At 42.8% G+C, this 21,566-nt stretch overlaps 2 protein-coding genes across 4 annotated transcripts in view; one reads left to right on the forward strand and one right to left on the reverse strand.

Moving 5' to 3' along the window:
* LOC139635863 (multiple PDZ domain protein) overlaps positions 1 to 16,322 on the reverse strand; it is a 37,743-nt gene extending 21,421 nt beyond the window's left edge. Inside the window, exons 1-20 of one of the 3 annotated variants that reach the window (XM_071503389.1) lie at positions 16,211 to 16,322; positions 14,832 to 14,929; positions 13,940 to 14,034; positions 12,880 to 13,046; positions 11,267 to 11,494; positions 10,891 to 10,959; positions 10,550 to 10,672; positions 9,802 to 9,885; positions 8,994 to 9,101; positions 8,727 to 8,829; positions 8,430 to 8,521; positions 7,805 to 8,018; positions 7,535 to 7,609; positions 6,828 to 6,907; positions 6,517 to 6,663; positions 5,299 to 5,484; positions 4,962 to 5,123; positions 4,334 to 4,543; positions 3,215 to 3,385; positions 1,156 to 1,279 (exon numbers count right to left, since the gene is read on the reverse strand). In XM_071503389.1, coding sequence (XP_071359490.1) covers positions 1,156 to 1,279; positions 3,215 to 3,385; positions 4,334 to 4,543; positions 4,962 to 5,123; positions 5,299 to 5,484; positions 6,517 to 6,663; positions 6,828 to 6,907; positions 7,535 to 7,609; positions 7,805 to 8,018; positions 8,430 to 8,521; positions 8,727 to 8,829; positions 8,994 to 9,101; positions 9,802 to 9,885; positions 10,550 to 10,672; positions 10,891 to 10,959; positions 11,267 to 11,494; positions 12,880 to 13,046; positions 13,940 to 13,952 — 2,356 coding nt within the window. In that variant the 5' untranslated portion in view covers positions 13,953 to 14,034; positions 14,832 to 14,929; positions 16,211 to 16,322. Of the gene's footprint in view, positions 1 to 1,155; positions 1,280 to 3,214; positions 3,386 to 4,333; positions 4,544 to 4,961; positions 5,124 to 5,298; positions 5,485 to 6,516; positions 6,664 to 6,827; positions 6,908 to 7,534; positions 7,610 to 7,804; positions 8,019 to 8,429; positions 8,522 to 8,726; positions 8,830 to 8,993; positions 9,102 to 9,801; positions 9,886 to 10,549; positions 10,673 to 10,890; positions 10,960 to 11,266; positions 11,495 to 12,879; positions 13,047 to 13,939; positions 14,035 to 14,831; positions 15,197 to 16,210 lie in introns of those variants that run through there. The other 2 variants (XM_071503390.1, XM_071503391.1) reach the window with 2 other exon arrangements.
* Positions 16,323 to 16,345: 23 nt separating this feature from the next.
* The window catches only part of adgrl3.1 (adhesion G protein-coupled receptor L3.1), a 108,405-nt gene continuing 103,184 nt past the window's right edge, over positions 16,346 to 21,566 (forward strand). The window contains exon 1 of the mRNA XM_071503395.1: positions 16,346 to 16,836. The gene's annotated coding sequence lies outside the window, so the exon portion shown is untranslated. The remainder of the gene's footprint in view (positions 16,837 to 21,566) is intronic.

Consider the following 21,566-nt stretch of genomic DNA (forward strand, 5'->3'; position numbering starts at 1 on the left):
ACAGGTTCACACCATTCAAGGACAAGCAAAGACTTCTAAGTAGGCTGCTTATATTCATGGTATTAGATGAGCAAGGCAAGAAAAAAAGACCTCATTACAGTCTTTCAAACCTTTTCCTTTGACAACCTGCTCTAAAAGCCATACAGACATTGTAGTACAAGCCAACCATTCACTCTACATACAGTACATGTCTCATCTCCAAAACTGGGCATTAAGTCATTGTTATGTAATAGATAGAATTGTACATGGCACCTAATCATTGGAAGAAGGTAAAGTAGTACAAATAAATATTGCACTACAATACTATTGCTCATAAAAAATCCCCCATTCAAGCCTTACAGGTACAGATGGTAACTCATGCTGAAGCTTTTGCTTCAAATATATTTAAATTTACAAAACCAAAATCACACAAAATCTGTAAACCCTCCACATTTGGATTTCCAGAAAACTAGACTACATTAATATCTCAGCAATATGAGGTACAATATTTTAAACAGATGAAGACCAAAGAATGCAGTGACACACAGACTGTTGGTTATGACCTTGATTTTCTCTACCTATAAGAATTTACATAATTTCAAACTTTCACTCACACACACACACACACACACACACACACACACACACAAGCATTGTGGTGCCTTATTTGAGCATGTTTCCAGAATGTAAATGAGATTGTTTCCTTATGTTTTGCATCGTGCCCTTAGAGGAAAGTGCAGGAGTGCCCTCAGCTACACCTTGTTTGCTCTCTGTCATGTTTGAGTAGTCAAACACTTGACTTGATCTTGGAGCAGTTAAGACAATGTATTGGGATATTAGAAGGATCAACATTCAAATTTAATATACTCATTGGTTTCAATATTACTTATTTATATTATTTCACATTATTTTAATCTTTCTTGGGCTCCCTTACTAGTCTTAATCAGTAAGACACATACATGTATACTGTGGATACTGTGGAGCACACACACACACACAAACACACACACACACACACACACACTAATCATCTCCTCTCAGGTATGAGGAGCACACCACTTCACCACTCTTCTTCAGGGCAGTCGTCATCACCACCGCCTATTAGTGTCATTATCGCCATGCCAGCGACGTACACACACCAAGACATCATCACCATTAGAAAGACAGAGAACATACCAAGGCTACGGTTACCCCGGACAACAGTGATTGTCCTCTCAAAGCTGGTGCGGGGAGGTGGAGGTGGGGCTTGCTGCCTATCGTCGTCTTCCATGATGCTAAAGCGATTACGCAGCTGGTTTTCCTAAGAGAGAGACAACAGAGAGCATGAGTGAGTATGAGCGTCAAGGTAGGGTGACAAATACATCAAACAAGAGTAAAAGCCTCTGTGAGGCCATACTTAGGCACAGTGGTGTTGATGTTAAGCAGATATAACACTTAGCATGTTCACCATCTTAGTTTAGCGTGTTAACATGTTAACATGTTAACATGTGCAAATTAGCAGTAAACACAAAGTTCATTACTTTTGGAGGTATTTGGTCAGAAACCAAAGCACTGGACAAACAGACAGTTCGACCTGACAGCGGTGCCCAGGAGATTTATTATTACAATTCATCCTCTGGGGATTTAGTAGATGTTGATATTTGACTGAAGTGAAAACGTTGATATACTTGTGGTGCTAGACGGAAAGACATGAGAATTTGTTCTCTAGGGACCTGAAAAATCTGCAGAAAGTTTCATAACAATCCATCCAATAGGTGTCAAGATATTTCAGTCTGACCCACAAATGTTAACCTCATGGTGGCACTAGAGGAAAAGTCAGAAGATCACCAAAGTCAGCAGGAGTCATCCTTTGTCGACTACGAATGCTTTTTTACAAAATTTAATGGTAGTTCATCCAGGATTTGCTGAGATATTTCAGTCCAACCAACCCACTGACTGACATTGCCATCCCTAGCATGGCTAAAAGTCAAGAGTGGTGTCTGGTAAACATAATAAATAGGACTGTATAGGAGCAGAAATAACTGCAGATTTCCCACGTCATAGGTATGACATAGAGTGCTACAGTCTTAAACAACTATCTGGTATGACTATAAAAAAAAATAAAAAAAAAAAAATCAAACAACAATTATTAACTCCCAGGATGACGCCCTTTGGAATAACTCTGAGATGTAAAAACATGCAGAAGGGTAGACTTCTTTGGTCCCCCGGGCACTTCACAAAGAGGAAGGGCAACAAGGAAATCTTCTTTGAACATCCACAGGAAGTACAAGCAGCACTGAATTTCTGAAGCTACCTTTGCAACAAGCCTGTCTTTGATGAGAACACTTTGACACTTGCTGCTCTGAGTCTCTTTGTGTGTGTGTGTGTGTGTGTGTGTGTGTGTGTGTGTGTGTGTGTATGTGAGAGACAGTGTGGCAAAATTGCATGTCCTTGTGTTAGACTAGGTGCCAATGTCGTGCAAGCAGTAAGCACTTTTCATTGAGAGGCAATTGTTGGTAATTAAGCAAAAGCGAGTACAAAAGGCTGCCTCAATAGGATTGAGTTGAGGCAACAATGGGGGAACAAGTCTTTGACACTGAGCACTTTCTCTATACCTGACCCAGTGATACCGATACAGCTGGCTCTAAGCTCCCCATTATAGAATGAGAACAGACAGAACACACGCTGTCGTGGTAATCTCCTTTGGAGCAGCTAAAATGGCTACCCACAGAATCTCAGGTTTGCATGGTAATGAGCAATAGACTGCAATATCCAAAGTGTTGCAGTGTGACTGTAACTGTCACTGCAAAGATGTTTCCTGCTGAGTCTGAAGCGTCAAGAAAATCATCAACAATCCTGTTGTATGGTAGTGCATGATTATCCAACATGCTGTATTTTCTCTTTATGGACCAAATTACACATTTTAAACTTGTACAATTTGACAATTATGACAACTCCATTTATCTACATCTGTATTCTGCACCCAGTAAGCACATAACACTGCTGCTGTAAAGAAAAATAATAAATAAATCTGACTTTTGTGCATGGTTTAAAACAATGCTGCAGTATAGCACAGATTCTATAGCCAAATATAAGAAAGTAACAATGGCCTTTACTCCCCCTGTGCACCACGGAGAGAGTAAAGGGCATCAGCTACAAAAGCTAAAAAAGTGAGCAGAAAATGTGTCCAAAGAAATGTCCAGGGATATAAATCGTCTTTTTGTGCCTGATGCTTATGTTGCGTTGTCTGACGTACCGTTGTTGTGTAGAACGGCTGGATGACGCTATTGTCCTCAGAGTTGAAAGTGTTGGTGCAAGCCTCGGCTGCCTCAGCTAGCAGGCTGACCTGAGTGTGGCTGTCAGTGTCATCGCAGGAAGCTCGCGTGCTCCTCTCTGAGATGGGCGTTAAGCCGCCGCACAGTTCCAGCTGAGGACAGAAAAATTTCAAAGTTGAAATCAGAGAGTTTGGGGGAAAAATAAAAATTAGCTGCGTGCTTCAGATTTGAGCAAATTCACATGGAAGCAAACAGGCTAAAGAAGGTGACTGTAAATTAGACACCCTCTACTCCTCTCCCCTTCTCTCTCCATCTGTACTGTGGTCGAGCATTGTGTTCGTCTCTCAGCTGCATTAAAAATTCAGACGGCCTGTAACTGGATTCTCTGTTCCTTGTTACTAAGCCACAGTCCAAAACAAAAAGGAGAAGAAATACAGTGCTCTAAAGCAAATGACACAATTATGTAATTACCTTGCATAACTGTGGGAATATTAGTTGTGTTTTTAATTATAAAATGTTAGTTTGATCAGGATTTCAAGAAGCCATTAAAAAGCAGCTTTTGAATTTATGGATTGCATATATGTTGTATGTACATATGTTGTAACCTATGATAGTGACAAAAGTGCACATGATAACATACTGTATACTGTGTGATAATATAAAATTTGTCAATGACCATTTACCATATTTTTGTCAGGTATTTCATTTTCTGGATCAACCAAAAGTAGATACTCTTTTGGTCTTTTCATCAATACAAAATCAACTGTTTATACATATATATAAAGTACACACACAATATATATATATCAATACAGTAATATAAAAATACATATAGTATAACACAATAGAAGATTGTTCCGCTCCTACTTTCTTTTCTTTTATTTATGTCTCAAATATTAAACTAAAATTTACTCATGTATCTTAAACAAACATTGAAATAAATTAAGTCTTGTTTTGCCCTGGTAGCCTATGAGCTGCAGTGTCCCCACTTCATGTCCAGCCAGGGACCTTTAATTTATGTCAGTCCCCATCTCTCCCCTCATGTCTCTCTACTGACAGATATCAAATCAAATACTACTAATTCAATCATCTTCACATACTGGCAGGGGTTTGGCAACACCAATGCGGACGGGGCCATAGCCGGTGGACTTAAGGATGTGCACAGCATAATCCAGGCTGGAACCTTCCAGGTCAGTTTCATTAACAAACATGAGTCGGTCACCAGGAAGCAGGCGGCCATCTCGATCTGCTACACCTCCAGGCACCAAGGACCGGATTACCAGAACTGTTTTAGTGGCATCTTCTGGATCCTAGAGTTAAACATAAGAATGGAGGGGAGGGTTTACTTTAATTAAAACAAGAGATGAATGCAGGTAAACAACAGGATAAAAGAGACTTATTAATAAGAAAAGAAAACTGACTGGATGGTCTCAAAGAGGGGCAATCAGCTATAATAAAAGTACTTTGTCTTAACATGGTTTGAAAACTTGAACACAGATCTTTGTTGAAGAGTGGACTTGTTTTTAATCTAAAACTTTAAACAGAAGCTGTCAGCACACTTTCCACTCAGTTTAGCTTATAAATACTGTATAGAGAATACAAGAACTCTCCTGTAGAATATAGAAGTCCACCTCTGTTCACCCTATCCAGATCGACACTGATATTCTTAGACTGTAGCCTATTCCAGTCTGTTCTATTTGTAGAAAGGCTCAGGGGCATGTCTCTGACCTGGTAGTCCAGGATACTGAAGCCCAGTCCCGACTCGCCTTTCTCCAGCTCGACCACCTGAGCCTCTCTCTCCCACATGGCCAGAGGAGGTGACATGGGGGGCACGCCACGCTTGGTGATGTCCTCAGCTGTAGGACAGGGAATGACACAGCCCTGGTCCAACTGGGACAAGCACAGAGAAGAGAGAAGGCGCAGACAAGGAGATTGATAAGAAAAGAGGAGCGCGTCAGCTGCATCTTAGAGGGTCATTTCAAATGTAGAGGATGTATGTAACTCCTAATGTGGTTTATATTGTCTTAAGGAAAATGATTTCAGCAAAAACACTCAGTGCCTTCACCTTGTCATTGAACTCAGCCAGCAGCTCTTTCAGGGTGAGATGGACATCCTCATCATCTTCCTCATCACTGTCAGGAACTGAAGGGGGTACAATGCGAGAGCACACCAGGCACACATGCATCGGCAGCTCCTTAAGTATACTGACCACCTCCTTGTGTGTCTCTCCAATGAGAGGGATCCCATTCACCTGCAGGGAGGATAAATACTACAAATATAAATATAGATATACAGTAAGAGATTGTCATAGTCATGCTTGTAGCTTTTGTAGAAATACAACCCCTTGGTGTTGTTTTGGTGATCTAATTGTAGGTCTGTGTCTGTGTGTACAATACATTCATGACTAAATCTACAACACAGTTCTTAAATTTGACATTTTTAGTGATATTTCAGTTTTGGGATTGCGCGGAGCAATTAGAGGCCACAGTACATCAAGTCACAGCAAGACCAATTAAAGCTGAAAGCAGAAACTAAAGCCGGTGTGGATCAATTAAAGTTGGAGACGAGCGTGGGCTTCACCACGCTGATGTCGTCTGAAGGAAATCCGCGGGCTGAGCAGCGACACACATATTGGCTTGCACACTCAAAGGCGGGAAAGACACGAGGCAGTTTGCAGCGTTTTTCAATATGACAAAGTTAAGCTACTGTAGACTGTCCAAACTTCCATCAGACTGCTCATCACGATGAGTGATATGTGTGGGTGCGTGAACTTGGCCAGTGGAGGGGGAGGAGGGCAAGCTCTCCCCCTACGGTACAGGCACAAACGCACAGAGGCACACACATTCACACCCACCTTGTTGTAAGTGATTTTTTGCTTCCTTAAGGGAAAAAGTTGCGTAGCATTGAAATTGCGTGTGTTGAAAGGAGCATAAAACTATGCTGTATGGTTTAAGTTAAAAAAAAAATAAAAGGATGTTTGTCTTAATCAGATGTATGTGTAGGTATTCAAAACACAATATGCCACCCACTCCAGGTGGTGGTTCAGAGAGTGCTTTAAGAACAGCCTGTTATTGCTAACTGCTTGAATAACAGCTGGAAACATGAGAGAAACCATGGCACTGTGAACTAGAGATAATCCATGAGGGAGCCTCTTTATCAGTCACCCACTTATATCCCATAGATGTAGCAAAATAATCGTTTCCAAACAGATCATATCTTTATCAAACAACTCAAGGATGAGAAGCAGAACAGCTGGTTGAAAGGATCAGCATCAGACGGTTACCTCCAATATCTGGTCTCCAGCGAGGATCTTGTCGCTTTGGCCAACGGGCCCCTCGGGTAAGATGGAGCACAGGTAATGATGTCCTGCACGGGCCTCCAGACTGATGCCCAGACCACTTGTCTCGCTGAAACGCTCCAGCTGACACACCTGAAAGAGCGATGTGAAAGTTGAGAGGTGGGAAACAAAGGAAGAGAAGCAAAGGTTTTGGAGTGCACTTCATACATTTACATTTACATGCATATACTGTAAATGCTAATATGTTTTGACAGTGTTTTATATTTAATGCTCATCTTCATTACAGAGAGACGTACAATAACTTCATATCTGGGTCCAACCGCATGCTGCCACCTCCTCCTCAGGTCCTCCTCCTCAGCCGGCGTCAGCTTCACGCCTGTAAAATGTGCACACGTACAAAGACAATCACGCTCATATCACACATACAGATAATGCAACCAGTGACAAACACACATCCTCATTTACATTGTACCTAGCCCTAAATGATCCAGTCAATAAAGAAGAGGATCCTGAGGTGATGAAAGCATCACCTCTGCTGTTTTACATAATTCTCCTTGTGGCAAAGCAGAATGTCAACACACAACCACGCACACACACACACACACACACACACACACACACACACACACACACACACACACACTACAGGCACACAGGCATGCATATTCACACCCACCATCTTATGAATTTTTGGCAAACTTATGTTTTCTCATTCGTCTATTGAAGCCTTGCAGCAATCAGGGCTTATTTGACTGTGCTCGCCAATCAAGCCCAAAAATCCTTCTCTAAATAAAGCCATATATGCAGGCGGGGTGAGAGACAAATCATCTGGAATGAGTTGAATGAGTTGGATAAACACATGACTACATAACACTATAAATAGACTCCCATCAAAGAGCATGCTTCGCTGCCACATTGCTGCTCCCAGAGCCCAATTAGCATATCAGACTAAGTCCCATGATCCAGTTCCAGACTGCAGTGCAGTATGGGAAGGGGTACTTACCGTTTCTGGAATCATGTCGGGGTCGTCTGTTGGCGTATGCTGCTCGCCGGGAGATTTCACGCAGAGAGCAGATTCCTGAGAGACAGGGAAAGCATGCATGCAAGGATTCAAACACACTTAAGTTGTTTACAACTTAGAATATGTGTACATTTCCACAGTAATATTATATTAGTGCAGACAAATCAAATCAACATTTGCTCAGTTACTTTAAAACCAATCCCCTCATGATACAACCGAGCCAGTATGTTCCCCTCTCACAACACAAAGCACCTGTCTCTTGAATCTTGTTGAGGCCCACTCTGTAGGGATTGCCCTCATGGAAGCTGTGGGAGTGTCGGAGGGGCTGCAGGGGAGGAACCGGGGGCAGGATATGACTCAGGCGGACGGCCTTCCTCAGCAGCCTCAGCCTGACCAGGGGACCTGTCCTCCTCAGCACCTCCATGGCTCTCTGCTCACTGCAGCCCTGCAGGCTCACCCCATCCACCTGTGGGGTGGGACAAGAGATGTTGAAAGTATGGTTAGGGGAAAAGACCCAGGACGAAAGCGAAGGAGGATTATATGGAGGTACGTCAAGTGAGGGTAAACTACATGGGAGCGCAAAAGGAAATCAATAGTAATCAAAAGTAAAAAATAGAGAGAGATGGAGAGTAGAGGCAAAAACAAGAGATGATGAAGAGATGGATGGGAGTAAAAGTAAAACTAGAAGAATTCCCCTTCATCAGCTAAAAAAGACCCTAATTGGTGTATATAGAACCACTAAAAGTTGCAAACTGTGCAGATTCTGAGATGCTGAAATCGTTAAGGTTCAGCAGAGAATATATTTGAGAGAACAGGGTATTTGTCTTCAGAGAGCACAATAAAAAAAGCTATCTGTTATGTTTTTAGTGGAACTCACAGATAGGATGATGTCTCCAATGTGGATGCGTCCATCTTGATCAACAGTGCTGCCTTTCACTATGCTCTTCACTATCACACCGGCACTGTAGACTGAGGAGGGCGAGATAAATTAAAGGGAAATTAACATTGATTATTTAAATGCAGCTCTAAACTCACACATCATCAGTGATGACTTACATTAAGGAGGTATTCTTTGTCATTTTATTTTTTGCGCGGTTTGCTTCCATCAACCTAACTGGGAATAATGATAATTGGCTAATTTTTCACAGAGTTAAAACTTAGTAGATATCATTACCTGAGTTTAGGTCACCTATGTAGCTAGAGATGGTCAATCCCAGGCCCCGGCTGTTTTTAGTGAACTGCACACTGAACTCATAGTCATCACTCAAGTCATTGAGCTGAAAAGGAGCACAAACAGAAAACTCTTATGCTAATTTTGGGGGTTTAAAGAGTACCATATAACACATTTAATGTCACTAATTAGCCAATTATGTGATTCTTTATACATACACACACACACACACACACACACACACACACACACACACACACACTCACACACCTTGCCATCCAAGCTGTCCTGGCTGAGAACAGGAGAGGAAAGGTGGTTGTCCTTCGTAATGTCCCTGGCAATGAGCAGTTTCACCTTGGTACCAGCATTTCGCAGCACCTGGGCCAGGTGGTCATTTGTGAGAGGGTGAAAAGTGAGTGTGTGACAAAATAAATAAATAAATAAATAACATGAAATGAAAAATCTGTTTAGAGGCAGCTGCCCTGGAAAAACAGTGTGGCATACAGTAGATTAGACCGGTTCAGAACCTGTTCAGAGCTCTGCGCTGCTATTTAACAGAAGTGCAGGTGATTAACCAGACCCAAATCAACCAGTCCAAACTACTTCATCAGTGAAGTCTTTTCCCTTGTAAAACAAAACAAAACTGTTGGAAAACACTTCTGATGAAACATAAATCTCACCAAAGTATTCTAGTATGCCATCTTATTTGCCTCGTTGTAGTATGCCAATCGCAACAATCCTGAGGCCAGAGAGTGGAAAGCACCCATGGATACTTCATGGTTGGTAAGAACTGTGGCTAAAGTGACTGTTTTTCATTGTTGTCCAACAATGGAACCATCTAGATTCTAGAACTTTCTTCTATGAAGTGGATGAGAAAGTCCCTAACAGGGCTTCCCTTTAGATACACACAGTGACTGGGCCAGGCAGCTAAGTTAGGTTTATCTGTTATTTAAACACCTATTACATAAAGCGTTATCAATATCAATATCAAGAAATAGATTTATGGTTAAAAAAAAAAAAAAAAAAGCACTTAAATGCATGAGCTTCTTTTGTAAAGTTCCTGCAAATGAGGCCTCACCTGTGCCACCTGCTCACTGTTCATTCCCGCCAGATCTGTATCTCCAATCCGCAGGATCTGATCTCCACTACGCAGGCGCTTATCCTGGGGAGCACCATTACAACAAAAACATTTAGGAGCTAGTCTTCGTTGAAATATTTAATAACTTCTGCAGATTCCACTCAAAAAATTTCGCTTAAATGCAGTATGATGTTCTTTGTAAGATTTCATACAAAACTTGCATATGAGGTACAAAGGGTTCATTCATGAGTTTTAAAGGAGCTATTTGTAAGTTTTGCTATTGCTACATAGCCAACGATGGCACTGACAGCTGTTTACTTATCGGTTTTGGCAAGAGCTTTAGCAATTGATACGTTTAAGAGTGGTTATAATACACCCTCTGAGCAGCGCTAGTTCTGCTGCAGTGATGCTAAAGTGACGAGGTGGTGCGACGGGAACATGGGCTAGCTGGTTAGCATGCTAACTTCAGTAGAAGAAAAGAAGCAATAGAAGTAGAGGCAAAACAAGAGGGTTGTTTTTCACCACAGCGAAACGTAGACATTTTTCTTCTGTTGGACACAGTCAGGCGAGGCGTTACCCTCTGTTTCCAGTCTTTAAGCTAAGCTAACAAACTCCTGGCTGCAGATTCATATTTAACGGGACATGTCGGTGGCATTGATCTCCTAATGTAACTCTCAGTAAGAGAATGTAAAAAACATATTTCACAATTGTGAAACTGGTCCTTAGATGGAATGGTAGGTTGATTTACCCGGCCGGCAGCTCCTCCAGGAAGGATGGTCTTGACCATGACTCCTGTGCTCCGCCCTCCTATGATGCCAAAGCCGAGCCCCTTCCCATCATTGGTCAGCTCAATCATCTCCACATGACGCCTCTAATGTGGCAGAGGTTGTAAGAGAGGTTGGAGAGAGAGAGCAATGGAGGGAGGGGGAAGAAAAATCTATTCTTATCAAACTGGTAAAAAAAAAAAAAAAAAAAGTGAAACAGCATTAACAAGCTAAAGTGCTAAATGCACTTGATACCCTTCTTTATCTACATCCACAGAGACACATTTAGCTCTACAGCAACACCTCACTTGTAACATCACTGTACCTCATGAGCAATAGCAGAAAGGTTTCTCCCCATCGACATGGTGCGGGAAATTCGAGGGGGAGTGCAGTACTAAAAAAATAAATGCCATGCGTAAAATAAAAGCAAACCTCAAACGACACTGAGTTAGCTGAGCAGCCGCTAAGGATCAGGTGAAACCCTCAGACGAAGTGATATCCAGCTGTGCTTGAGATTTATGAAGGAATGTAATATTCTCAAATGTAAAATGTGACATTTCCAGTGGCGGTGTGTTATGTTTTACAGTGGAAAGAAAAAGAAAATTTGCTTAGTTCAAGAGTTGGGTGCTTTAAAAAATAAATTGCCTGATCACTAACCTCCTCCTAAATTATCTTTCATTTATGATGGCTATTTTATATACCTGTGACTCGGTGGGAATGCTGTTGCCCGGGTAGATGTCAGAGAAGGACAGATCCTGGGAGCCCAGAGAGGAGACGCTGCCGTCCCTGTGGAAGGATCTGGCAGTGCTGGGCCTTCGGTTCTCCACGGCCCATGTATAGGAGTCACTGTGGCTCAGCGTCTTCAGCCCCACCGCCATGCCCTGGCACGGTCCACAGTTCATGGACACCGATTTGGAAATGCCCCTCCCCTGGTAGGGTGGAGGAGGATCAGATGGAGAGATGAGAAGATCAAAGTGTAGAAACGGAGGGGATGGAAGTAGGAGCGATGGATTGGGTAGGACGGAGAGCGAATAGATGAATTGGAGAAGGATTGAGGGGTGCATGGGAAGGAGAAAGAAAGATTGTTAGGAAAATGGATGGCGGAGATAAAGCGATGGGGAAGGGAGTTGATAGAGAGGTGGAGACATTAATTGAAGAGAGGAGATATGGAGACAGAGAGGAAAAGGATGAGGGTGAGGGAGTGATGGAGGGAAAGAGAAAGGATAAAGAAGACGGGAAAGGAGAGCGTTGTGAGACAGTGAAGAAAGATGTGGGAGAGAGAGCAGGGAGGGAGGGTTAGCCAGAAGAAAAAAAAATATATAGACAGATAGGTTTAAAATGGAGCGGAGAAGGGAAAGATGAAAGAGCAGAAACATGAGGATCTCAGATAAAGGCTTCTGCTCAATACCACATAACCACAAAACTGATCCCTTTTGTCTTTCAGGTTTTCTGTTTCTATGTTTTTCAGTTTGAGTAAATGCTTATTTCTGATCTGCATGCTACTCCACTCTAACGACTCTGACACCTGTCGAAATAGCACTAGCGGAATAAAAGATGAAACCCTATCAAAATACAAATAGGCAGCTTCACACCGCATTGACATGCACTTAGATTGCTCATACTGTAAGAGAACGTGCACAAGAACTAATAACAACTGTGTCAGTGTCTGTCCCCATAACAATCCAGAAACCTTTGACACAATCCAGTGCCACATTTCCTGCAGTGCGGAGATGTTAAACAGCTACAGGCTTACGCCACATTGCTAATGTAGTAATGCAAGTGTGTTGAGACTGTTTGGCTTATAGGGTTAGCCTATTACAGCACACCACCACAGGCGATTACCAAGCCATGATGCCTACCACTGACAAATAAGTTAAATACCTTGATAGTGTCATGCATGTCATACAGCAACATACACACACACACACACACACACACACACACACACACACACACATATATATATGAATATGAATATATGAAAAATACTGTTTGGAGACGCACTGGTATATCAGCTACCACCACAACCACATCCCACACTCACACACACACACACACACACAAGAGCTCAAGACTTATGACAACGTTACAGATGACTCCTGTAAACTCCGCAACATGATATATAGCCACTTCTTCCTTCCCCTCTCTCGCTCTCCCTTGCTCTCTCTCTTTCTCGGGGCTTTAGTGGTAAGCTTAGGTAAGCTGATTACTCATCCAGTTTGGTTCCTGCATTCAGTATTTTAGGAATGATTCCGGCTCCTTCCCCACCATTCAATATATACCAAACACCTACACAGTGATGCTCGGGCTGTACCTTCGCCAGGGGCTTCCGCTGAGCTTGCTGTAAGATGAGTATATGATGGAATAGGGGGCTCTGCAGGACAGTCTTTAGCAGGGAGAGTTTCTCCTGTGTGGGGGCTTCCCCTCTCTCCTTCAGTTTGGCTTGCAGTCTCTCCACAGCCTCCAAGGCACACTGAGTATCTGCAGAGAAATTGTACATCATTCATGTCATACAGTAACAGGATTTCTCCTGTTTGGCTTTGCGTTAGTTTCCACATGTTGTAGCGGCTCCGGGGCAGCCCTGACACAAACCAAAACCTTTCATAATAAGGTGTGAAATGTCAACACTCAACAGGTACCGGTGCAAAAAAAAAAAAAAAAAAAGTTTTCTCCAGATTTGCAAAATGAATTTGTTAAAATACAACATTTAGTGTTTTCCAAAATCACTGCCTCTGTTGAAAACAACTGTGTTTAGTAGGTTTTGGGTGGACATGCTCGTCTGAAAGGGATATCCCTGAACCCTGAGCGTGGGTTCAGTTTGGTTTTTGTATATACTGTCACATTCTTCTCTTCACAATTTCCTGACTAAGTTGTTAAATTTACAAAAGCAAATATTAGTTCACTTGGGACTAAAGCCTCAGGTAAAAAAAATCCTTCTTTTTTTTTTTATTCTGGCTTTAAATTTTTTTTTTTATCACACAATCACTAAAAAAGACAAAAGCTGAACAGAAAAAACAAACCAAAAAAAAAAAAAAACAAAAAAAAAACTGAAGCACTGTGTCAGGTCATATCGCCCTTGTTTATTTAGTGGAGCAGCAGGTAATGAGCGCAAGCCACAACTGCAGTAATTGTATGTGGCAGAAGGTTAAGACCCTGTAAACTCTTCACCACAAAGTTTTGACTACAGACCAGACCGTGAGTCCTCTGCCACCTGCACATGTAACTATTCCTTCCTGCCTGGCTCTTGCAGCCATGCCTGACAACTTAATTGTAAGCCTCTGATGATGGCTGCGGAGGGGAGTCTCACTGAGGTTACTGGAACATGGCTGACTTTAAACAGCACCCTACCTCTGCAAGCCACTGAACACACTCACCCATGATTTCCATCGTCGCCGGCCGGATTGTTCAGATGAATTGCTGCTTTGTGACTTTCTGCCTTAGTTAGATGTCATTCTTCGCTCTTTGGCGCCTGCAACGTGAATAACAGAAAAAATACAAAGGGCTTGTGCTTCAGCAAGACCTGACACAGACAGTCTGACTGTTTACATTTTTGGTGACAGATGTGACAGAATGTTCGTAGAATAAAAGTGCCAAGGTGAGGTTTCACCTTGGAGGCATCTCCGCTGATGATACACACCATTGCAATTATGGAATCAGTCATTTCTTTGACACCTCTTCAGCAGCATGTCTCATTTTACCTCGACATCCTCACTTCCAGGGCCTGTGCCATGCTTGTTTGCAAGCGCCTTAATGCTCTTTAGCAGGATTTAAATCTTCTCCAAAAGGCTTTATCAGCCAGTGATGGTAATTAACAGCGACACATGGCCTCCCGACCAATCTGACTTGAGGGGGAGCCTGTATTGCCTCAAAGCACGATACCAATGACATGATTTGATTTGCAAAACGATGGGCTGGAAATGACAACGTCTCGTCTGAAATCTAATTAGAGGCCATTGATAGGCACGATGGGTATCGCAGTACTTATATGCCCTTCACGGCAGCCTAATGAAATCTTTATCTTATACCTGTTGATAGTAACGCCATGCTTACTGCTTCGGATTTAAAAAATAAATAAATAAATAAAAATAAAAATCTGATGACTGATTTACAGTAATTACTCAGGCTCATTAGCATCTAATTTGATATGTAATCTATAAAACAATCTATTAACCTGTCTTTTGAAACGACCGGGGCACATTAGACCTATTACTGTGACGAACAGACGGTCAGCCTCAGAAAGGCTTGTTGCAGAAAGCCTCCTCTCACCTCCATTGCGTCGCCGGTGGGCTATCAACAGGTCCCCACTGAGTTCCCAGCACAGCGAGCGCGTCCACCGCCTCCACCAGTCCGCAGGGTAGATCTACCTGAAAACGAATACCAGGAATGACACTTTCCTGATGGGACAAGTCATAACAGCTTATTGAGAGACGGCACGATATGCAAGAGGCGAGCCGGACGCTTTATTTTCCCGCATTGTGTCCGTGCGCCGCGCAAGTGCGCATGTCACCCTCTGATCTTCAGGCACAGAGGGCTCATCCCTGATGAAAAAGAGCTCGTCCACAGTAATCCTGCGATGTATTTCAGTGGGGCACTGTACAAGTGATTCTTACGAATATTATTGTCGAGCAGGCTAAACTCCAAACTCTGAATATGTTGCACAATCCCTGCCCCCCCCCCCCCCCCCCCCCCATAACCTCATTAAAAAAAAAAAAAGATTGTACAACTATTAAAAATAAAAAAGAAAGAGGAATGTGAGAATATCCTAAAAATGCATTGTTAAATATTGGCCTAGCAAGAGATATTAAAACATCAAGTTTCCAGCCCGAGTCTGAAGTCAAAACGCCCACTGGAACTCCGGAAAAAAAAAAAAAGGTTCACTTTTAATGGGTATTTATTTATTTATTTATTATAAATTTACGCATCCGGTCTGGATTGAAATACAACATTTTGTTTTACATGAAAAATCGTATTTTCCTGTTTACACCTAATTCTGATTGTTTTTTTTTTTTCTGTCTAATAACATTTTGAGCTCGTTGCTGCTAATAATGTCATTTTCACGACCTTAAGGTTTGCCCGGTAGACCCCCACCGGGCAAACCGCTTCAGGCCGAATGGTCCACATTTAATATCCGGCTTTCCAAATCCCAAACTGGGGTCCGGGGACCATAACAAGACATTTAATGGATTCCGGGAGGTCGGCTGTGATTTCACTTTTATTTATTTATTTTTTGCTCTTTATTTAGCAGAGGCTGTGATAATGAATGGAACTGTACCAACTGTAGGCTGCGTATTGCAGTTGTCATCCAAAGTTACAATTATGCATATGCATACATCAAGCCAATGTCTAAGAATTAAAAAAAAAAAAAAAAAAAAGAAAAACACGTTCAGTGTGGGCTTCTTGTTTTAAATTCACACAGAGTGGGTGTTTCATGTGCTCTACGAGCACCGTGAAAGTTTGGGGGACCCCTGTGTGTTTTCACACGGCAGGTGGAGCCCTAGGTCCAGAGATTTAGGAGCTAAATCCAGTGCCATGTTTTCCACCAGACACCCCCGCTTCATCTCTCCCTCTTCCTCTCTCTGCATCCCCCAGGCAGGAATCATCACCCCACCACCCCCCACCCCCACCCTCCCCAGCCTTCCACCCACCCTCGGCTCCCCGCCCGCCTGCAACGCAGCGCTCCTCTCGCCGGGCTGCACTCTGATCCACCGAGCATCCACAGCGCCTCCAAATTGGTTTGTCATTGCTGACCCCTCTCCCTCTCTCTCTGTGTTGACCACGGTCCTCTGCTCCGCTGCTCCCCTGCGCCTGTGGACTTCGGCTGAAGTCTGTAAGAACATAAAGACAACCAGGAAAGATAAAGAGAAGGGGGAGAGAGAGAGGGAGGAAGGGAGGGAGGGAGGCAGGGACGCAGACAGACGGATAGAGAGATACTCCTCTGTCCTCCTCCAGCGCTTCACTGCTCTTAGTGCATTTGGACGGACGCGGTACCTCCTGTGAGAGCGCCGATCGGGATACTGAGCGCACGGCTTCGGCTTTATTTCCATCTGGTCTGACCGCGTCTTGTCTTTTCGCCGCAGCAAGAATTCACTACGGAGCCGGAGTCGAGGCGCCTTGTCAGTGAAATTAAGCTATTTATCGACTGGGAAGATATATTTCTATCCAAGATCTGCGTTGTGGGGACTGTATGAAAGAGCGCAGAAAAGGTTATCCCTGACTCCTCTCTGCGCCGGATGTGTACATATGCGCTTGAATCGCTGCGACTGGCGACACGGTAAGGATCCGCTCTTTATTCCCTCACAAACGATGTAGGGTTTGTGCAGACGTCGCTGCCGAGCTTGACTACATGTCAACCTGTGTCTGTCACTGACCTGCTCTGAAAGCTATATGGCAGCGCTGACTTTGGTTCTCACGGATGCCCATGGGAATGTGGCCTGCGATTATTGTACTTAAAGGGCGCGGAAACTAGCCCTAACGGACGGGAGGGCAGAATGTGATATAGTCGGCGTATTTGCACAGATGATGGTCCGGCGGCTTGCGGCTGCGATGGGCGTCGCTCTCGGATGTGAGATGAACGCTGAGGCTGAAGTGATAAGCAATCATACCTATTACCTCTCCAGCTAATAATCAATGCAATCGCATTACCCCATGACTGCATCTCGGCCGGGGTTTACATAATTATTATTCTGTGGCCGCATGTATCTGCCTGACTGCAGGGCGCAATGACAAATCACATGCTTTGGCATGATGGATGACAGATAGACTAAGTGTTCACCTCCTCAGGTTCACCCCCCCCCCCCCCTTATTTTACGAGGCTGTCATTTGAGTATATGGGAATGCAGTTGTCCTGTTTGGGGCTGTGCTGGTTTGTCAGTCTAAAATCCACAGTAAATCCAGCTGCTCTGTAAGAAAAGGAGTATCCAGCAGGCCAGTGCACCCGGGGATACGTCAATCATGCGGATTCATGAGTGAAAGCTATGACTCTTATTTACAGAAGAGATGTGTGGGGGTGGGGTGGGGGGGGGGTGGGGGTTGCAAATGACCTTGATGTGCAACTGAAAACTACTGAAGGTCTTTGATCTTGACCTAAACAGAGAGGTGCAGCCTGCTTCTGATTTGTGTGACCATAGATGTACAGTACACTCGCCTTGTAATCAGCAAGCTGTCCTTTGTTTTGCCTAATAGTTTTGTGACTCCTTACTGATGGCGAACAGGGCTTTACGGTGGTCTTTTCCCTCCAAATAATTGCAAATGATAACTGGCAAAACAAAGCATCCCTCAATGATCATTTGCTGTGTGTGTGTCTGCTTGGGCGGCTGTGGGTTGGCCCCTCAGCAACCAAATGACTCTCAGCAAAGATGTGGTGTGCAGACTCTTTGTGTAGATCTCAATATACAGTGTGATATAGAAGGGTGTATGAAGGCTCTGTTGGTTGGAGTGGTCGACACTATATGTTGACTCATCTGTCAGCGCTGCAGATAAGAAAAGTGTCTCCAAGGAATCCACTGAGCAGGTGGGAAAATGGTCAGTGTAGGCAGTTATCTGTAGCCTATGTCTACGCTGGAGAAAAAAAAAAAATTCACGTAGATTTGCTTGGCTGCCATTTTGGTAGCATCTGTTAAAGCACAGGCCTGTCTCCAAGGAGATTATTATGTTTGTGGGTGAGATGAATATCACTAAATCGTCTGTCATCACTGCATCTGTTTGTGCCTAAGTGATCCTACAGTCCCTCGGATGCATTTGTATGCAGAGTTGATTACTTGGCCTAAATGTTTGAGAAAGATATGGACTCAAAAGTTCTTGTGGTTTCCTGTCCATATGCTGGCTGTGGGCATCTTACAAGTTGTTTGTCTGTTTTAAACTGGGGAGAAGCGTGCAGCCTCAATAGTGTTTGTGCTTTCCTTCCCAAATTTACACCAGCTACTGGGGATGTTTACTTTTGTGACAGGCTCGAATAGTGGTGGGGTGTTTGTCAGACATCACACCATGAACGCACGGTGTTTCAAAGAGCGTCTTGTGTCACATTCAGTAATGACACCCACGCAGCACTGACGTTGCTGAAGCACCTGAAGCTGTATAATGTGCAACAGCAGCAATCAAGCAATCTGCTGACTGTAGGTCTATCTGTCCTCCTTTAATTAGGTCACTGATTCATTTCGCTTGCTATGATGCACATGAAACACAAAGCTCCTTGTTTGGGAAAACAGGGGGCAAATTGGGATGGTTGTGCTAATTCGGATCGTTCTGCTTGATTAACTGAGGACTGACTCTCTGTTTGGAGCTGTTAATGTAACACAATATTTGGTTTGGATTTGGGTGGCTCCAATAACAATATCTTGGCTTGTAACTGGAGCAGCCTATGATTTAAATGAGGGATCATATATTAAACATCTTGAGCTCACATTGAAACCTTGAGGTAATGAAAATAAACCTTGGCAGACAACATGATCCATTGCAGACAAACAATAACATAGTCACATATACGCTTTAATATTAGGACAAGCAGGCATAAAATCAGCTGTGTAACTGGTGAAGTCTCTATTTCCATTGTCAAGGGTTATTAGAGACTCTAACATCTTACACTTAAGCTATTAATTGTGTTTAGTGGGCACAAAGAACATAAGGGCTAATTTGCACAGAACCATTTTAACAGGCTTTTCCTAAAGAATTTGCAGTTCCTGGGCTCCAGTCCTCTGTGTAGGTAATTTATACACGGCAAGGTAAAGGTTTATGTCAGAAAGCCTTGTAAATAAAGAGAAGGTGCTCACAGAGACAACCAACCTTCCTGCATAAATAAATTGTCACTCTTGTAGCTTAAGCTGTGAAAAAAAAGACTAATCTTAATGCTTCAGTAATAATATTAAGTTTCACTGAAAGCAAGCTGTTGAATTTCACTGCACGATTTCCTAATGCGGTGATGATTCACATTCCTAGTCTCAACCCCACTTTGTGTGCCGAGTTTAACCTAATTCAAAAGCCTTTTCCTGCACTAGACGACATCTCTCTCCCCGTATTGAAATAATGAGGCCAGATCCTTGCCCGTCTTCCTCATCCACCTAAAGCACTCGGTCATGTGTTAACACATCCTTCCTCCTACCCTTTCCCTTCCCTCAAAGAATAACCCCAGCTCCCCGCATTTTCCACCGTCGACTGGAGCGATCAGCTCAGTTCACCTCTCTTAATGTGTGAAACTTGCCTCCCATATCATTCAACCCTATTAGCGGTTCAGTCCATGCGAGAGGACTACGCAGTTACTTTGCTACCTGATTAGATATATGCTTGGGGAAGGGGGAAAACCAGCAGTAGATGACTGGATGTCAGATCTCAGGGTATTCACTGTCTCATTGCTCCCATGGCCTCGACTAGAATAGCCCTCCAGAGATGGATGTCTTGCTCTGCCTAAATATGGAGCTGTTGGAAGGCTTTCTGCTGAAACCACCACAGCCTATTATCTGTCTGTATTTTGGGGCCGATTGGAGGAAATGTACGTTGTCGGCCTGACTGCTCATGCTGTGTGTTAACTGGGCTGTTGATGTGTGGTGCTGAAAGTGATACATGCTGTAATCCCGCTCACTGGTTATTGCATTGTTTAGCAGTATGTTGTAATCGTACCATTAAGCAGTACCAGCTGGGCTGTGATGCTGTGTCAGCTGGTGGTTCTGAATTGCAGGTCAAATCTCAAAAATGATGCTGCTGTAGCCCAATGGCATTCAACCCAATGAGGAGTTGTAACAATAAATTGAATAATTGAACACTTGGACATGAAATTATATTTTGATAATCAAGTAATTGATTAAGTAATTGTTTGAGAAAAATGCCTATCTAGGCTAGTTGTCTGAATTCTGAGAATTTGCTGCTTTTCTTGCAACTCACCATATGATTTAATATCTTTGGTGTGTTGATTGGACAAAACAAGCCCTTTGAGAAAATCATTTTATGACATTTTATAAACCAAGTGGATGAATCCATTCAATGAGAAAATAACAGGCGGATTATTTGATGATGAAAATAACCACTAGTTTCTGCTCCACCACAACTACAACACTACCATTACTACCATTGCAACTACTACCGCTACTACTAAAAAACAATAATAACAGTAATAATAATAATAATAATAATAATAATAATACATTTTCTTCAATAATACATTCACTTGTGAAAACACAGCTACAGGTAGCAAAAGCAAAGCTGTTGAACAAGGTGTCCTCAAAGGTTTGATTGCATCTTGTTTTAATCAAAGTTTTGCAGCAGCCAAATTAAACAAGCCTAATGACCTCAGGCTGTGCTCTGTCTCGCATGGGATAAAAAATATTGAGAAATCAATCAGTGTAAGTCAATGCTGAAATTGCCCCCACAGCTGGTTATTTGGATATTAAAATCATGGTGATGGGGTGATGTCATTTGCCTCTCCCCTACTTTGTGTTTCTAACTTTTGGAATTCTAAAGAGAGCAGATATTAAATAGTACGAGTTCTCTGCTGGCTTTAAAGTAACCTAAGCACTAGTTGATGACTTGTACTTCTTGCTTTGAAACGATCAGTCTGAGGGGCCTCACTGGGTAACAGGTTAACAAAAGTTTTTTTTTTTTTGTTTTTTTTTTTTTAAAGTACAGGCTTTTATTCATTTTACTTTGACCAGTTGACCAGTCTCACTCTTTTATTTGTGTCTTAGGCGGCACTGAGTTTATTTCATGTCCAGCTTTTATGTTTGCCATCACTGACTTTTATTTATTGTACGTTTATTGGTTGCAAAACGCTTTGTAATACTGTTTTGAAGAGGGCAGTAAAGCGAGGGTTATTATTATGACAAAGTGGAGCCGAGAAGTTGCAAAAAGGTTAATTTATGTCATTTTTATACCATTATTCTAAATTCACAATCTCAGAAGGATGGCTGTGCACAACACTATTGATTTTTTACACTACTCATATTTACCTGTCTATCTGGCAGGTTTGACTTAAACCACAGTCTAAAATAACCATGTCAATGTTGCAACAACAGTCTG

Source organism: Trachinotus anak, unplaced genomic scaffold, assembly GCF_046630095.1.
Source record: "Trachinotus anak isolate AG129_WGS33_773 ecotype Australia unplaced genomic scaffold, CSIRO_AGI_Tana_v1 ptg000019l, whole genome shotgun sequence".
Classification (NCBI taxonomy): Eukaryota; Metazoa; Chordata; class Actinopteri; order Carangiformes; family Carangidae; genus Trachinotus; species Trachinotus anak.